General features: G+C 41.6%; 2 protein-coding genes across 3 annotated transcripts; one reads left to right on the plus strand and one right to left on the minus strand.

Annotated features, from left to right (window-relative positions):
- Positions 1 to 508: 508 nt before the first annotated feature.
- On the plus strand, positions 509 to 4,778 carry LOC112280309 (uncharacterized). Of its 2 annotated transcripts, none has more exons than XM_024515658.3 (3): positions 509 to 646; positions 2,441 to 4,070; positions 4,308 to 4,778. In XM_024515658.3, the coding sequence occupies exons 2-3, from the start codon at positions 3,090 to 3,092 to the stop codon at positions 4,311 to 4,313; spliced, it is 987 nt and encodes a 328-aa protein (XP_024371426.1). In that variant the 5' UTR covers positions 509 to 646; positions 2,441 to 3,089; the 3' UTR covers positions 4,314 to 4,778. The 2 variants fall into 2 exon arrangements, with proteins under 2 accessions (XP_024371426.1, XP_073390472.1); XM_073534371.1 differs by having other exon boundaries at positions 533 to 671.
- Positions 4,779 to 11,077: 6,299 nt separating this feature from the next.
- Positions 11,078 to 17,560, minus strand: LOC112291485 (kinesin-like protein NACK1). Its single transcript, XM_024539000.3, has 15 exons — positions 17,130 to 17,560; positions 16,441 to 16,530; positions 16,217 to 16,317; positions 15,767 to 15,880; positions 15,553 to 15,634; positions 15,274 to 15,341; positions 15,035 to 15,100; positions 14,751 to 14,875; positions 14,426 to 14,630; positions 14,102 to 14,245; positions 13,853 to 14,005; positions 13,088 to 13,696; positions 12,350 to 12,802; positions 11,845 to 12,200; positions 11,078 to 11,638 (listed from the first exon to the last, which is right to left on the minus strand). Exons 1-15 carry the CDS (start codon positions 17,341 to 17,343, stop codon positions 11,308 to 11,310), a joined length of 3,111 nt encoding a protein of 1,036 aa, XP_024394768.1. The 5' UTR covers positions 17,344 to 17,560; the 3' UTR covers positions 11,078 to 11,307.
- Positions 17,561 to 18,201: the final 641 nt, after the last annotated feature.

Raw genomic sequence — 18,201 nt, forward strand, 5'->3', positions numbered from 1 at the left:
CCAACAAAACTGCTTCGAAATTAACAACTCTTCCTCCTCAGATCACGACCTGCTTCCAAATCCACAATCGTCGACGGCCAGTTCTGCTCAACAAACCCAACACTGGGTGTTGTCTACAGAGAAGCAATCCTAGTCTACAATTTCCACACCCTTTTGGAACATATGAGAAAATTTGGGATATTTCGGAACGAAAAAGCAATTGACGAAAAAGGAGGCCTCTTGTCTCCTTCTTGTCTCCGTCTTCTCGACCATTTTCATTCCTTGTTCGGGATGTAGGAAACATTGAAAATCCATCAGGGAACGATGAGGAACTTGTGTGGAATTAAAAGCGAACAAGAGGAAACAGAGTTAGGGTTACGTAGGGAACGAGCCGGTGCGCGCGGTGTCGGCAACCGGCGATGGAGAGTGGCCCCTCGCCGCCCCGGCAAGCATCCTAGATACAAGTGTCGTCGCCACCAGCTCGCGCACGGTCCCACTCTCGACACCTCCCCACTCTTCTTCTTCCTCCTCAGATCGCAAGCTACTCATAATATCCATCCCCCCGCTGCCATCACCCAACTTTCCCTTGCTTCTCTTTCGATCTCCAGCTCTTCGGAAGCGCTCTTCGGGTGCGCCATTGAGTCGCATTGTCTCTGCTGCGTTTGCTGTGAGTACATTCGCCTTGTGGGTCTGTGAGTCATTCCGCTCTTGTTTAATTCCCCCTCTTACCGGTCGGTTCCTTTGCGCTCAAACTGCCCATTGTGTGTAGCTTTTCTTTTTTCTACAGTCAAGAGGTGGCCATGGTGTTATGTGGTGTGGGGCCGAGTGTTGCGTTGTGGTTGTTGGTCGCTTTTTCTGCGCGAGAGGTTTCTTGGGGTGTCAGGGTTAATGGAGGACTGGAGTGCTGTCGCCACAGGGTGTGCGTTGTTACGGGATCTTTGTGGAAGGTCTCTATTATTTGTCAATTCTGGAAGCATTTGTTAATTTTCGCGGAGTGGATCTGGTTTCTGCTCTGGTGTGGCTCTGCTGGCTTGTTTATGAATTAAGCGATGTTTTGCAAGACAGAGAAAGGTTTCTTTCTTTGTTTCTTCTGTGAGTTGGATGTGCTGCGAATCAGACACGATGCGCTGATTTGTAAATCACGGGTTGGGTCCTCGTGTCGTGTGTATAGATCATGCGAGAATAGGATTTGTTGAACGTAATCGGCTTATCTGGACTTGTCAACTTCGTGTTTTATAGCGCGGATCAGTGTTCCATATTTCTTTCTTGCCTTTGGGGTCTCAATCGAGCCTTCTTTGCAGAATTCTCCTCTATGCCCTGCAGACTATGTTTCTGCTCGTCCTTTTTCTTCTTCTTACGCGCACGCTTACACTTACCAATAACATTGCGTCTCCTCATTTTCTTTTACTCATTTTTACATGGGTATTGAGAAACTTAACTTGGGCCACATTTGTCCTGGTACCTAATCGCAACAATCGCCCAAGGGTAATTGTGCTTACGTTTCTACAGTTCAAATTTGTTCAAGCTTCTGACCTATCCTAGTAGCAATGTCTTAACTTCTTGACATTCTTTAAAACCTTGCTTTGAAAAATGGTCAAAAATATTATCGTACCCTGATATTGATCTCAATGCAGCATCGATTTGTTTTTGAATTTGATAAGTTTGTGCAATATATTGTGAATAAGTTGTCGAATTTTGTACGAGGGAGGATTTGGAACATTGCTGAGAGTTCCTAATGTCAGCTTGATCCCTCCGAGACGCATCCATTTTGTGTTATGTACGTGGATACATCTTCCCACGAAGTACAAACTAAGAGGGATATGCATGCCATTTTCTGAATGTATGTATAATGTAGGAGCATTTCAGAGTAGTACGTTTGTTCCAAGGAAACCTTCATCAGGGAGAGATATTGTCAACAGTTCTGATTTTGGGCAGATCATGCTGGGAGGGTTTTTCTTTTCTTTTCCAATAGAAGTGATATCTGAGAATGCTTAAGGACACATTCTACATTCGGTGTAGAAGAGCGGAGTAGTATTGCATTGGTTTGATTAGTCGTAACCCATCACTTTCGAAGGTGACCGGTGGGAGGACTTCGTAGTTAATTGTCTGGGATTTCGAAGTTAGTTCAGAGTTTCGTGGGATAGTTTCTCAAGGCTCCAGTTGATGAGTGTGCGACACATGTCGCTTCCGAACATCCGGTTTAGGAGTTTTGGAGTGTCTATGTAGAAAAATGACATTTTCCTCGCGTTTAGTTATGCATATATCTTCGTTTATCTTTTGTTGATATCGTCATTCACGGAATCTGTGAAGTGCACAAGTTATATTTGGTTGTCACGAAATCTGGAAATTTATTTATCTATTTTGTTTTGGTTGTTTTTTTTTTTTTTTTTTGAATCACATCCTCAAATTTTTCGGAACCACCATAGCCAGCTGCTAATTGGCCTGAGTTGGTTCGTGACAGGTCTAAAACAGTCAGCGAGGGCGGCATTAAGAAGAGGATACGAGGATGACATTACTTGAGCATATGCACATCGTTTCCGGCGTGCCTGTGAAGCTCTTTGGGTATACGGAAGGCAGAGCCCCTGTGCGGTTGGGGATTCTGTTTACTTAATCTTATTAAAAAGATTCCCTTGTCGAATGTTATGCTGCTCTACCCCATTCCGATCCGTTGAGATCCAAATTAAAGTGAAGTCTTTAAACCTGGACCTGCTCGGCGGCATCACTGACTCGGTGTTGGTAACCTCCTGCGAAACTAACATCTGTACCGCTTGTCAGCGGGAGAGCTGAATGGACCGCTTGTAACCGAAGTATTAGCAAATTAAGTTAATTTCATTTAACTTAATGTTTCTTGTAAGTAATGCGAAGCAGCCCTTGGTTTTGATGAATGGCGTAGAATGAAGTGATTTAGGAGCTGGCAACTGGAATTTATATGAGGCGTGAATCAAACAAGGCTGCTCCAAGGAAGTATCACTGAGAAAAAAGAAAAGAAAAGAAAAAGAAAAGGTGGAACTTAGTCCTCGCTGAAAGCAGATTGTTGAGGTCGGTATATTTGTAGACTAGAATTGAAACATCCAGGTTTCGATTCAGTAAACCAGGTTCTTTAACCGGGTATGTCTCTTAATCAGCAATCTCATCAACATGCCGACAATGTTCGGCTTCCTGCGGATGTGGATTGGAACATGCTCGATAAGTCCAAATTTCTTGTGCTTGGAGCTGCGCTTTTTTCTGGCGTTTCAGCGACCCAATATCCAGCTGTGGTTCTCAAAACTCGACAGCAGGTCATGGCTGTGAACCAGTCGTGTACATCTCTGGGTTTGAGCCTCCTGAAAACTCACGGTCTTCCGGGTCTCTACAAAGGTTTTACCACTTCCCTCATCGGAACTATCCCCGCCCGTTCAATTTACATGACTACATTGGAGTTTACAAAGTGTCACGTCACTACTCTTGCCAAAATCTTTGGAGGAATGTCTGATCCGGCTGCTGCGGCGGTGGCCAACGCTGCCGCTGGATTGACGGCCTCATTCGCTGCCCAGTTTGTGTGGACTCCTATTGATGTTGTCACTCAGAGACTTATGGTGCAGGGAGGTCGTGGGGGTCTTTCAACTGATTACAGAGGTGGGATTGATGCATTTCGGACCATTCTGAAGCAGGAGGGGGTGCAAGGGTTGTATCGTGGGTTCTCTCTTTCTGTAGCAACCTGTGCTCCATCGAATGCTCTGTGGTGGGCGTCTTATTGTGTTACTCAAAGGTCACTGTGGATGTCGATCTGTAATCAGAGAAACCAGGAGGAAGGTTATGAGCCTAGCTCACTTACGATCATTGGTGTCCAAGGTCTCAGTGCGTCGTTGGCGAGTGGTGTGTCGGCAGTATTAACGACCCCATTGGATACAATCAAAACCCGGCTTCAGGTTCTGAAGGGTGAGTGTGGCAGGCGTCCTAGTGTTAGATGGACTCTGAAAACTCTTATCGCCGAAGGAGGATGGAAGGCATTTTATCGAGGCATCGGTCCTCGTTGGTGTAGCATGTCCATTTCCGCTACAACCATGATCGTAACTTACGAATTCCTGAAGCGGATGTCTGCTAAGGCCGAGGTAAGAATCAGCGGCTGCAGCAACTTTTCCAGTAAATTTATCTCTCTAAGCACGTCTGACTTTTCCGCTTCACGTCTGGCTTATGTTGGGTTTTGATGAGTAGTCAAGCTTTCGATACTACCTTCAGGCTATTTCAAATGGTCCACTGCGTAGAAGACTGGGAAGCAAGTTTTCCAAGACATATGATGGTGTTCTTTGTGATGTTGATATCTATTTTGCAACTCTTATCCTTCGCAGGATTGAAGCAGACTGCCTTCAGGAAGAGCCATTTCGAAGAAATGCATCCTATCAACCCAGCTTACTTTCAGTTATGGAGAAACATGGTGCTGTAACTGGAGAGCACTTTCCTTTCCTATCTAGAGTGTAGAGGGATTTTTCAATGAAGTTGTCGCCGAAGAGTTTGGCCCTTGAGGCGATCTGTTGAGAACTATCTCTTTGTTTGCTCATGTGGTCACAGGAAAAAAGTCCTTCTATGTCCGAATGGCGACGCAGATGCGGATGTAGCTACTGCACGTTTGCATACTGTACGCTTTCATGCATGAGATCCTTGACTTTTTGTACAGTATCCAGATGTAGGTAGAGACAAAACAGGCAGCAGCTAGGCTGCGTTCCATTGACGAAGCAGGAAAGTTTTTTCTCCGTGTCTTTGCTCAAGATAGTTAGCTGCTGTATATTTTTTTCGTGTAATGTATGATAAAATTTCGTAAACTTGGACACCACCTGTTGCGGAGGAAGCTAACATTCTTTTATCGAGTCTGTCTATAAATATTCAGGTATTTCTTAGTATATCAACTTGGAAAACCTCCCGTCTTATCGGTACAGACCTACGCACAGGGGTGAGTTTCCATAATCTACGAGAAAAGCAAAACAGTTGCGTTATGAATCACAAGAATGATCAATGCCAGAATTTCTTTGGTTTCCTTCGAAAGGCTACGAAAGTAGAGTTTCGTTGCAGAGGGGTATGCGAACCCCCAAAAGTTTCTGTTCATCTCCGCGCATTTTCGGATTCAATTCATAATTTAGTCGAAATTTGTGAGTAGGTTGACTGGCGAGCTCACGCAATTGACGTTTCGTATCTGAATGCCGTTCTGTCCCTGCTTGTGGGGAGATGCAGTTCTAACTGAGTGGTCACGTAGGTGGGTTCCCTTGGATCGGCTGAAGGGATTGGTAGAGATTGGAATTACCGAAGTTGACGAGATTGGAATTTGGGAGTTTCAGCAGAGGGAAGTGAAGATATTCTGGTGAATGCAATCCTGGTTGTTCTCAACAAAAAGTCCTAATACTGAGACCTAGTCGGTTAGATAGTCTGGAGGGGCAATTTGAAGAGGAAGTTTTAATGAGAAAGTGATGCAATGCCGAGAGGAAAGATGAGTACATTGAACGGGCAGAGTTTTACCTCGGAAGGAAGAGCAGCGAAAGGTCAATATATAGTGGCGCTTCGGCATTAGAGTGCTCCAGAATCTGCTGTTGGCTATGCCCAACCTGCATCCCTCGTCGATTCACCACATCACTTACCACTACCTCCACGACTGCATGCTCTATACAGACTCTTCGCTTTCCATCCAGGACGACCGCTGAGTCACCTGAGTCACCTTTCAACCTCCACCTCACAAGCGCTCATGAATCATCATCGCTTGTTCCACATCAGCCGTGTAGTCACTTCTCCTTTTACTTAGGGTTAGACCCTCTGTAATGCGACTTGGTTAACACAACTGTATAAAACAATTTTGTTGTTAATGGAAAGTAACATTTGAGTGCTATTTGCAACATGGTATTAGAGCAATATTAGGATAGTCTTTTCTGTCCAGTGAGTGCTGCTCCTTCAATGTATTTCTCATCCCAAGTTAGGAAGGAGAAGATAGAAAGTAATAGGAGAGATGGTAGAAGAGAGATCCACAAGTTGGTAGAGTCAAACAAACTAGTTGGAGTTCAAAACTACTTTGTTTGGGAGTTGAAAATGTTTGCAATCCTAAAGAGAGAATTTGTGGAGCATTGTAGAAACAAAGAAGTTAGTTTCATTGTTTTGTGCCACTATATTAAGGAAGTCTTATATTGAAACACAGTTAGTAAAGAGCCCAAATAGGCCTTACCATGACAGTTGCAGCTAGCTTGATAGGCACAATGTTGCAACATAATGATCCCACAAATTCATGGGACATGTTTAGGAGAATATTTCTTGTTAATGTTCACAATAAATTATGTTATTGATCGACAAATTCAACAAGATGATAATGAAAGAAGGAAGTGATATCAACACTTATCTGATAGAGGTAATAGACATGAAGAACTAGCTGAAGGCATTTAGTAAAGACATCATAGACAAGACACTCATAAATATAGTCCTCAATGGACTACCACAAAGCTATGAAATAGTGATTTAAAGCATCACCTTCATGACACAACCAACATTTGAAGATGTTATAGATAAATTCTTCATTGAAACTCATTGCATGGTAGTAAGGAAACAAAAGTTGGGACAAGAAGAAGCTTTAACATTATAATTTCAATGAACACATCTTAGAGGACGTGGATACAATCACTTTATGTAAGGAAGAGGAGGTCAAAAAGGAAGAAACTTATCTTAAGGAATACCATAATACTTTGGAAGACTATAACTTCATATGAACAATTAATAGCTTCAAAACAAGCTTGGAGGCTTATGGGGTTTTCTTGGAGCATGACTACAACCTTCTACATCTCGATTTGGACAATATGAAAGTGCAAGATTGTTTTAATGCTATGCATGCGGAAGACCTAATTGTATAGCTCAAAATTGCTTGCAAATTCAATACAATAATTCCAATATAAATTATACAAAAGAGAGTACTTATAGAAGTTTTAGGAATAACACAAGCAAAACTAATCTTGTTGGCTATCAAAACAGGAACTAATATATTGATTCAAGAGCCAATAATCATTTTATTGGAGAAATCTCAAGTCTTTAGCTATTAGATGTACAAACCCCAAGTAGAGCAATAAGAACTGTAAATGGAAAATCTAATAGGGTTGAAGCTTTTTCTTTTGCCAATATAAATTTAGCATTTGTTGCAATAAATCTATACAATGTTTTGTACATTTTAGCTTTGGATCACAATTTAATTTCAATAAGAACATTAGTAGACCACAAACATTGTTTGATATTAGAACAAAATAAAAATTCTGACACCTAGTGGAATAAAAAACAACCAAAATGGACTCTATCAATTTTATAATAAAACTCCAAAACCAAACACCATTGAAGTAAACTTAGTAAAGAAAGAAGACAATGTTAGACTATGTCATAAAAGGTTTGGACACTTATATTACGTTGTACTACAACACTTGATAAGAGCTTGTTGAGTACAAGGATTGCTATTTTTCCATACACTTCAAGAGACATGCAAGGACTATCTTGCAAAACAACAACGTTAAGGAAGATTCTTAAAGAATTGACCTCACTATCCTAAAATGGTATTCTAATTTATACATTTTGACCTAATAGGATCTATGAGAATACTATCTTTGGGATGCACCAATTATTTTGTAGTATTCACATATGATCACTTCCAAAAGAATTGGATATATTTCTTGCAAAGCAAGAATAAAATATTTAGAAAATTTAAAAAATTCAAAACTTAATTAAAAAAAGAAATAAGAAAGAAAATATCATGCCTAAGAACAAATAGAGAGGGAGAATATTTATTAGAAGAATTTAATGCATTCTTAATACTACATGGAATAGAGAAATAATTTACCAAAGGATATACTTTGTAGTAGAATGGAGTTAAAAAATAAAATAAAATAAATGATAGTCAAAAGGGTATGCTCAATATTGATTGCATGCCAATTTCCAACCTACCAATGGACTGAAGCTATCTACTATGCTAATTACCTAGTGAATATTAGTTTTATTATAGCAAATCAAAGTATAACTCCAAAGCAACTCTATAGCAAAATCAAACCGCATTTAAATCACCTAAAAGTCTTTGGATCAATTGCCTACCTTCACATCCTAAAAAAATAGAATTAAATTAAAAAAAAAAATAATGAAATATATACTTAAAGGATATGATAATTAAACAAAAGCCTATAGAATATTTGACTCTATACTCTACAAGACCTATATTAGCATAGACATAATATTTGATGAGATCTTAATAGATTTTAACCATATATAAAAGATTGACTTATCAACCTAAGATATATTTGATACACAAATTAATAAGTGAATCACTAATGGAAAACTTAAGAAAGAAGTATAAATTATATTACTTCTTAGATTTAAAAAAAAAAAAAAAAAAAAAGATTGAAGAAAAAGTTTACAAGCTTGAATAAGCCATGTATAGATCACGTCAGGCTCCTAGAGCTTGATATAGTTCAATTTACAACTATTGACAAGACCAAAACTTCTAAAAAAATAATAAAGATTCAAAGTAGAAACTATATAATAGTATTATTCTATGTGGACAATATCATTGTTATATGGAATGATATAATTCATATTTAAGTATTTACAAAGATATTAAAGAACACCTTTGAAATGACAAACTTAAGAGATACAAAACTTTACTTAGGAGTTGAATTGAAGCATATTCTTAAAAGAATTTACTTTCACCAATGATGCTACATTTAAATACTACTAGAAAAGTTTGAACTAACACATTGCAAACCCTTATTAGTACCAATGGATGTAAAATCAAAATTAAAAAAAAAAAAAAAAAAAAATCATAATTAACAATAAGCTATAGCAAAGTTTTGTAGGAGGATTACTCTATGCTACTATTAGTCATTGGGACATTTAGTTTGCAACAAGAATGGTATTAAGGTACATAATTTATAACTCACTCATCTAATTGGAATAAAAAAATACTACAATACCTCAAAGATACCATAGATTATAGAATATTTTATCCCTCTAACAACAAAGAGAATTCCTTACATTTGCTAATACAAATTGTACTAGAGATATTGATTCCTACAAATTAATATCAAACATACTATACAAAATGGGATCAACACTTGTAATATAGTCAAGCAAGCTTCAATGGTTGATTACACTTTTATCAATAGAAACAAAATATTGTATTCTATCAAAAGTTGCTCACAATATCATGTATTTTTAGAGGTTGCCCAAAAAATTCTACATAGATGATAAGAATCCCACACCATTGTTATGTGACAATGTAAGCAGCATGAGACTGGTTAGAAATCTAATCATGCACCAAAGAACAAAGCATATAGAGCTAAATCATCATTACATTAAGATAGAACAATCAAAATAAAATATACTTTTACATACTTGCAACAAGTTGATATCCTTACAAAGGCTTTAGAACCAATTGAATGTATTGAAAACAAAAAATCTATTAGACTATAAGCAATACCAATATAGTTATACAAAAGAAGGCTTAATCCTAACTAATTCAACTTAGCTTTTAAGTCAAATGTACTTCTTTGCATCTTTACAAGTTTTGAATTTCTTGAAATCTATTCTCCAATACCCTTGAATTCTTGCAAAGATGTAAAAATTCCTATATTATAACTACAACATTCAACATATAACCTTTGAGCACTATCTTTTGACAAAATTTCAGCTCTTGATAATTAAGTCAAATGCATTCCCAAGAAAGGAATATTAACAATCAAAAAACAATCAATGACTCCCTCATTGCTTGACCATGATACAAACATTAGTAACCAAGAAAGTAGTAGACTGAAGATTGACATAGAAACTTGTTGAAGAATCAATACTACAATCCAGACCACAAGTACAACTTGGAATTTAATAAAGCAAGTCAACAAAATATCAATTGCTTGCACAAGACAAAGGTGAACCAAAAAAGCAGAGAAACAAACCAAATGTGAATGTCTCACCAGTGGGAGATCATCCACTATATATTTGAATGACTCACCAGTGGGAGATCATCCACTATGTATTGAGCTGCTCAATGGCATCAGCTGGAGGGAAATAAAAACGTGCCATTCAAAAAACAAATTATGGATCCAAGCAGAGGGGTGATATCCAACCTGCATCCCTTGTCGATTGATCAAGTCACTTTGCACTACCTCCACAACTGCATGCTCAATGCAGTCTCTTTGCATGCCATCCACTACCTCCACGTCACAAGCTAATGAATCATCATCTCTTGTTCCACATCAACCTTGAAGTCACTTATTCTTTAACTTTGTATTAGGAAAATCCTGAACGCCGCATAATACGGCTAGTTTAACTCCAGTGTATAAAACAATTTTGTTGTTAATGGAACGTAACACTCGAGTGCTTTTGGCAACATCTGTCTACAATATTACTCTGACTATACGTATGAGTTTTCATCGTTTCAGATACTCGGAGGTAGATTTTTACTTGTTGACAGCTGATTTGAGGAAATGTTTTCAGAGATAGTCAACGCTCGTGGATATGGTTTGGAGATTTCGATGATATTGAGTTTGGTCTTGGTCAATATCACACGACGAATGTGATATCGGGATTGAATCGATGTGGTAATTGGCAACTGTAAAAAGTGGAACTAGTAGTGTACAATCTCTATCTCGGGCGTAGTACACACCGACATGGAGTTTTTCAGAATTATTTTTTGACTCTGCCGACGTTGGGAGAGCCTCATTCTTCTAACAGGCTACTCAGATCTCGTCAACATTCCAAGTACGATCGCTGCGAAAGAGAGAATGAGTCCGAGGAGATGGAGACGTCTCGTTTAATATGGCAGAAAGAAGCCAGTGGAAGTGCTAAAATGAGTGGAGAATGGTCAACGGTGAATGAATAAGGCGGGATTGAATAATAGATATGCCTATGCTTCAGATGAACAACCTGGAATAGCAGAAGACAGAGTTTGAAATACTAACAGAATTCAGATATCTCGGCTTCCTCCGAGGAGCAGATATTCGTTTACTGAGATATCTTTTTACGTACAATGCGATTATGAAGTCAGTAAGGAACCTCTTACTCTCTGCCCTGACTGCTTCCATTAACACATGAGAGAGGGTACCGCTGTACACAAGCTCGAGAGGAGTGAGGTAAAGGTCAGTTTCAGCTAGAACTGCAATTAATTATCATGACAGTTAAATTCTTTAGTATACATGATACATGGGCCAGTGGGACCTCTTTACAATTCCTCTTCGTCTTAAAGAACAGAGGTATCCGTAATCTTCAGCACGAAAATCAGTCGTACCTCATACATGACTCAAAACACTAAAGTATACCTGAAGCAGTGTAAAGAAGAGCTCAAGGTTTCGCCAGGTGCTAAAAGTTAAGCAGAGCTGACAGACCATTCCATCCGAACATGCTTGGTCTCTCAACATGGTTTGGAGGAGCGAAGTTGAGCGCAAACATCTCTTTGGGGGCAGATCCCGGGTTGACAACACCCACAATCCTCGCTACTACTTCCGCACTGGCTTGCACATGGCCGAGATTATGGGGGTCCATCCACAGCTTGTAGATGAGCTGGAGCCTCCTTTGCTTCCCGTCAAGAGGAACGCCCCATCTCTTGTACAGGTCTTCCCTTTCTTCAGTCGTCATTCTTCGCGCCATTTGCTTCGCTAGAAGTTCCCTCTCTTTCTTCAGAGATTTGACACTGCACAATACAAATTGTTTCAATTAGCATATGTCTATGTAAAACTGAGGGGATTTTTTTCCTAAAAGTACATTGTTCAAGCTCGAGATAGTCTGTTGTAGATCAGCTCTACAAATAACGTTTCATGGAGGCAGATGTTTTAATGTCTAAGACCTGTGTGGGAAACAAGTATATGTAAGAATTTTTTTGAAGTGCGGAAAATTAACCTGTTGGAGAAGTTGGGGCTGCCAGGTATTAGTTGCTCTTCCATAGTGTTATCATTGCATTCGTTGGATTGAGATTCGGCGTTGTAATTCTCTAGCAGCCAGGTCAAGCGGCGCAACTCCACTTCCATGTAAATGGCGTCACAAGCGTCTCCCTTAAATAGAAGGAAGAATTGAGTTCTATGAATGATGGAAACATTGCAAATATCCCATAACTCTACGATGTGTGCTCGTAGCTGCTCAAATTGCAATGTCCAACTGCCAGGTGATTTTACAGCCTCCAGGCCTAGTTCACCATCGTTGAGATCATCTTCCTCTTCTTCCTCCTCGTGGGTCCCACTGGCTTCCAGTTCAAGAACCTGTTCTCAACGAACAATCACGAGTAAAACATTTGCACGAAATTTCAGAGCTTAATCAGACTATCATTGTGGGAACCGGACCGAACGAACATTCCTTAATGAGTTATCAGGAGTCAGAAGGAACAATCATACTGGAACGCATCGTGTACCTGGCAAACAAGAAGTTGTTTCTGATACTGAAGTTTCGCTACACGTTCCTTCAATTCCGTGACATAGGAACGGATGCTTTTTATGTTGTCCTCGGCAGCAGTCTTAAATAAATTATTCATTTTAATGATGTCCACCGAATTGGACCTCTTTTGTGCACCGCCAGGGCTTCCTTTGGACTGGCTAGTGTTTAGTTCAGACGACGCGGGAGAAGCTACTTGCTTGTGATGTCCATTTCCTCGAGGGGTTCCATGATCTCCACGCTGAGGAATATTCTCACGCGGCGTTCGCGGGGGGGCATTTTCGTTGTTTTCAGCATTACTGTATCTTAGGCTCCTCCGGGCAGCTGGGGAGCAAGTAGTGTCAGGGGTAAGGCGCTGCCTTGCAATGCCGGCAGATGGGGTCAAAGGCACATCAGTCTTGCGAGAAGGGGTCCCGGGTGGATCTCCTGGTTCCTGAACACAACACATTGAATAGGTCAAAGACAGGTTCAGAAGTAGAAACGGTCTCTACTGCTACTTGTGACTGCTTAGGTTGCATCAGCAATCGACACTCCAAACACATAAACAAAATTTTGACCATTAAGCTGCGATGCTAAGTTCATAAAACTAAGGAAAAATCAATATGTTAAACAAGGGAATGCCAGATACTCCTTCAACCGTGAACAATGGACTGGTTGTCTGGTTCGCTATCTATCAATAAGATTATTTAGAATGTCGAGGTTGAAGAACGAAAATTACCTTAGGTGACTCGGATTCATTGGCAAGGATCAATTTATCTAAAGACCTCTGAACACTCTCCAGTTGCTTCTCAAGGGTTGCTATGGCAGCATTAGCGTCTGCTTTATCTTTTTCTCCCAGTCTAGAGAGCTCTTGCCGCAGTGTTGCAGGGTTCAAGCTAATGGACTGGCGGAGACTGGCTACATCTTCCTTGTTCTCAAAGCTTTTAAATCTCGAGGCTGTGGCACGAAGGTTGTGCATAGTTTGAATCTCGTCCTGAAGTTTCTTAACTGTAGAGGTGGCGTCATGGTTCATGCCAGCCTGGGCTAACCTTAGACACTCCACTTCCTTCTGAAGAGCCTCAAGAGCTCGATTGGCATCCTCTCCCAATTCATCCTGCAGGTTTTCAAGCTTGCGAATCTCTTGTACGAGCAAAACCGAAGCGGCAGTAGATTGCCTGACAGACATGTTTGGTCGTTTGGGCCGGATAGTGCTCGGAGGAGACCGAGTTTGCTGGTTTTCTACTTCCAGTTTTCGGATAAGATAATCACCCGAATCAGACCACCTTCTCCGATTCGTACATATGGAAAGAGGAGTGCGGAGATTAGGTTGAGGTCCAGGAGTGGATGGCTGTTATTGTGCACACCACGAGAATGGGGTTAGTCAATAGGTCAGTGTTTAATGTGAAGGATAGAAGGACGAAATCGTAATCGATTACATTACGTCCAGCTGTCCCACTCTGAATCGAGATTAAGAAGTTCTGTGACAGGGGACATCAAAGCTTACAGTTCTCTTGGCTGCCTCTTCTGCGAACTTCTTGGCTGCCTCTTCCGCTTGTTTCTTGGCCAGCTCTTCCGCTTCCAGCTTCCTACTGACCTCGTCAAGTCGAGACTGAGCAGCATCACGCTGGAGTTGCAATTCCCTAAGCTCCTCTTCCATCTGTGGCATTTGCAGGCTCAGCACAGATTTCCAACGGACATAGCCAAGTATTTTTAAATTTAACAAGATTTATTAAATACTAGGACACATGTATACCTTGCGAATTTGGAGATCTTTAGCTTGAAGAAGTGCTTCAGATGATGAAATGTCAGCTGTGACTACGTCAGGCACTTTCAGCTCAGCCTCAAGCCTTGCCACCTCTTTCTGTAGCTGCTTAACCAGTACCTTGTCGGACACAACCTGACAGAGGATGGGTTCTCAATGTCAGGTACATGTGATTCATGGTGCACGTATTCGGAAGCTATAATGAGGAATGGAGCAGGATACCAAGTGATTACGCGGATCAAACTTAGTATCCACATTTAAGATTGATGAAAGTGGCAGAATAGGAAAGATACTACGCATGCAGAGGAATCTTACCATGTTGATTTGTGTGGTGTTTGTTACTTCCTTCGCCCTCGTTGCAAATGCAAGGGTGTTACGTGATTGCTCTACATGACTGTGAGCGGGGCTCATAGTGCAGATAATAGCAGTCCTCGCATTCCCCCCCAACGAGTGCTGAAGAATCCTCGTTAGCTTAGAATCTCTGTAGGGTATATGTCCCCCTTTGGTCTTGCTCCCTCCGCTGATAATCATACATACAGATACAAGGTTGAGCTCCCTATGATAGTAGAGGATGCAGGAGCAATCCTCTCGAGTAAGCAAGATTGGGATGCTGAATGAGTTGGTTGAAGGATGCGTGTACCTTAGCTTACGAATGCAAGTGCTTAGAGTTAATAAGCTGCGGTTAATGTGAGCTCCTTCCTTCAGCCTGGCTCCATCAGCATTAGTTTGTGATGCCCTCTCGCTTCCAGCCAGATCCACAAAATTCTGTGTCACAATGAAGAGAGAGGAGAGCTTTATATTAGAGTCTGCAGGGGGTACAAGATATGGAGAAAGTCTGTTTCCATCACGATGATCTATTCTTATCCCAGAAATAGCATGCTCTAGTACTGAAGATCAGAAGAGAGTAGTGAACATAGCAATTACCAGGCTTGCGAGTAATGAAGTTGCTGGACTCCCTCGAGCAACTCCATATGGGTGACTCTCTACTGTCTGCACAGGAAAGTAATCCATTCATGTCGAACGGTGAACATGATAGTAACCAAGCCCGATAAGATACCATCACGAAGGGCATACATCTCAAATGTACAAGACCGACGTGCTAGGCCAGGCACGACAAGTTAAAGCGAAATTTGATGAGTTTCCACGAAATGATTGAAACTCACCAATCGAATGATTTGATGCGATCTAGAGGACACGTCATTAAGGCTTGTCTCTCCAACTTGCCTCTGGGCTGCAGGGATCAGACACCGATGGGGAACAGTGATTACAATACCCATGTATAAGGGACTATGATCTAGATTGCTTAAGTTGCTCCTACTAGGTCCATGCTTAAGTTCTCCTAGTAGCTTCATCAAGATCTGTGATCAAAGATGCAACAGTTGCGAGAAAACCGGGAAGAGTTGAGGGAGGTGGGGAATTTAGTGTTAATACGGTTCCTGTACCTTCGCAAATCTTGAGCACCTGCTGCAGGTGACTAACGTCACGGACAACCTCTTCTTTCAACTTGTCCACAACAGTACCCTTCTGCAATAAGAAATCGTCTAGTCAGAGGTAGTAAATCTAGCTGCACATAAATAGGACTGAACGCAACATCCAGAAGCTTAAAAACACAGGGAAAAGGACACGAAATCATTCAAATAAAGTGACAAGACTCACTTCTTTGTCATCAAGCAGCCTTAGAGGAGCATTGTCAGAGGCTAATAGGTCCTTCACAACCTCATTGTAGATTTCAAGACCTGAAACCTTCAGAACAAACTCTCTCTCGGAGTCCTGCAAAGTTAAGTACAGTTAGAGCAACCTCATGCCTCGCGGCCATCTGTCACTCTGTGCCTTTCGTGAAAGGGAAATCCGTTAATTGTATCCAGGAGAACTAAATAGCAAATTGAAGGACCCTTCAGCCTGCCAAACGTTGCAATTACAGGGCCGATTATAAACATAAGCGAGCTTGAACTGTAATGAAATAATCAACAACTCAATGATACGCGTATATTTACAACACCTAACCAGTGTATAACAAAGGCGAGGTATCGTTCGAAGAGTGCACAGAATTAAAATAAACGATGGATGGAAAAAAAATCTTATATCAGGTGGAGGTCGAGCACATACTCGTTGAATATACTCAAAGATATCAGCAATCGCACTCTCGGTGACTCCTCTCATTGTGAACGTTTTGCCGCTGCTGGTTTGGCCGTATGCAAAGATCGTAGCTGCATGAACTCATGTCAGAAATCCCCAATAAAAATATCACAGAGGAGCTAAGGTATATTGAGATAAGTTAGGGGGTGTGAGTGTAAGGAAAGTTCAGAGACAATGGCCTAGGCAACTCTTACAGTTGAGTCCAGCGAGGACTGAGAGAGCCACATCTTTAGCGCCTTCTTCGTACACCCTCTGTGTTCGACTGCCAGGTCCAAAGACACGATCTGCAAGCAAAAGCTACCTGGTCAATGACGACTCTTCCTCTAATACAGGGTCTTCTCTGCTCCTGATGGACACTGTAGTGCTTCAGGGGCATTCTAGATCGACAATTGCACGACAGTCGATGAGCTTACGAGCATCCGCCTCAAATGTATCTAATCATTGGCAAACGTTGAGCTTATGACGCTGGGCTAGCATTCTCGAATCAATCAATCAGCAGCCGTCATGAGCTTGTGCTGCGAGCTCTAGTGAGTGATCTCTATGAGCTCAAATCAGGAAAGACATCATGGAGAATGTCTGGTAGAAAATTAGACCGAATTGACTTCAATCTACGCCACGCTTGATCACTCAGACGAACAGCAAAGAGTATTTCTGTGACTAGTTTGTGTGGTATGGAATAGTGGAAGCGACCAGAAACCTGCACTGCAAAAGCAGACAATACTCGAATGCAATGCAAGAGAGGTTGAAAGCGAATCCATAAAAAAAAAACCAAGTTGCAACATCATTCATTTAGAGAAATTACTGTCATTCTTGAGTAATCCCGCTACACTGCAAAACACGAAACTTCACGTTATTTTCCAACGTATAATTCAGAATTACTCACCAAATGAGTATGCGGCAGGGAATGGTGACCGCTCGGGGAGCGCATGTTCGAATGCTATTGTGTTGTCAGTAGTGCACACCCAGTCACAAACGTCACCGCGGGCAGCCTCCTTCGCGCTGAGAGGTCTCACTCGTACCGTGACAAAGATCTTCTCCTCTCTACCCCTAACGCGCGTAAGCTGAGCTCCTCCGCCTCTCTCAATGGCCACAGTCATGGCTGACAATAGAGGCCTCTTATGTCTACTAAATTCCTACGCCCCTCCTCTCGATCATGCGCTTCTCCCTCTCATACACAAAGCGCGGAGGCTCAACTGCTACTTCAGCAGAGCACAACAATGCAATTCCCAAGAAACACGCGCGTGCACTCTTCGAACCAGAATTTCCAAATTTCCCGGACGCTTCTCCTCCGGATCTGATCACTCCGTCGACGAAACTCACCTACGGGCATGTGAGCTCAACAAACAAAGTACGTATAAACTGCTGCACGAGGGGGACTCTGTGAAATCAACCAAACGGTAACAAAAACGTGTGAATTTCAAGGCTATCCTTGGACTAATAGTTTCAATTCCGGTCCGACATCAAAATCTTTAACGAAAGGGTAGAACTAGTTCGCGCGAGCGACGATCCGAAGGAAAGGAGGGAGTAAGGTTCGTGTCCAAAAGGGACAAAGAAGGCGAGAAGATGAAGCATGGTGAACGGAAATTGGGGGGGCGATTGGCTGCAACGGTCACAAAGCTCGCAGAGATCAACAGAGCAAACTGCGCAGGACATCGAACATGAAGCAAAGGCTCAAGCAAAGGCAGGGAAGGAAACAAAGCACCCTCCACAACGGTCATGCACATGCAGAATTTGACTGAACTCCATTCCGAGGCCGGTTCCGAGCGGAATCGATCTTCCGTACTGTCAGAACATGCGTCCTCTCGGGTGCATGCTTGATGCACAGCGAAATCTGAGTTAACTGTCACTCGCTACAAACCCGGTTGGCCGCGTGTACTCCTAAGACGACCGTTCTGTAATGGAATCTGCGACCACTGGAGCTATGATGAGTCGGGACATGGTTGGAAAGCGAAAGT

Source organism: Physcomitrium patens, chromosome 1 (assembly GCF_059467195.1).
Source record: "Physcomitrium patens ecotype Gransden chromosome 1, ASM5946719v1, whole genome shotgun sequence".
NCBI lineage: Eukaryota > Viridiplantae > Streptophyta > Bryopsida > Funariales > Funariaceae > Physcomitrium > Physcomitrium patens.

Excerpts from the sequence above, each read along its gene's own strand:
- LOC112280309 (XM_024515658.3), top strand. The coding sequence starts at position 3,090 with ATGTCTCTTAATCAGCAATCTCATCAACATGCCGACAATGTTCGGCTT.
- LOC112291485 (XM_024539000.3), bottom strand. The coding sequence starts at position 17,343 with ATGACTGTGGCCATTGAGAGAGGCGGAGGAGCTCAGCTTACGCGCGTT. Across the intron at positions 15,881-16,216 it reads TCTTTGAGTATATTCAACGA|GACTCCGAGAGAGAGTTTGT; the intron begins GTATGTGCTCGA and ends TTAACTTTGCAG. Across the intron at positions 14,006-14,101 it reads AAGATCTCCAAATTCGCAAG|ATGGAAGAGGAGCTTAGGGA; the intron begins GTATACATGTGT and ends CAAATGCCACAG.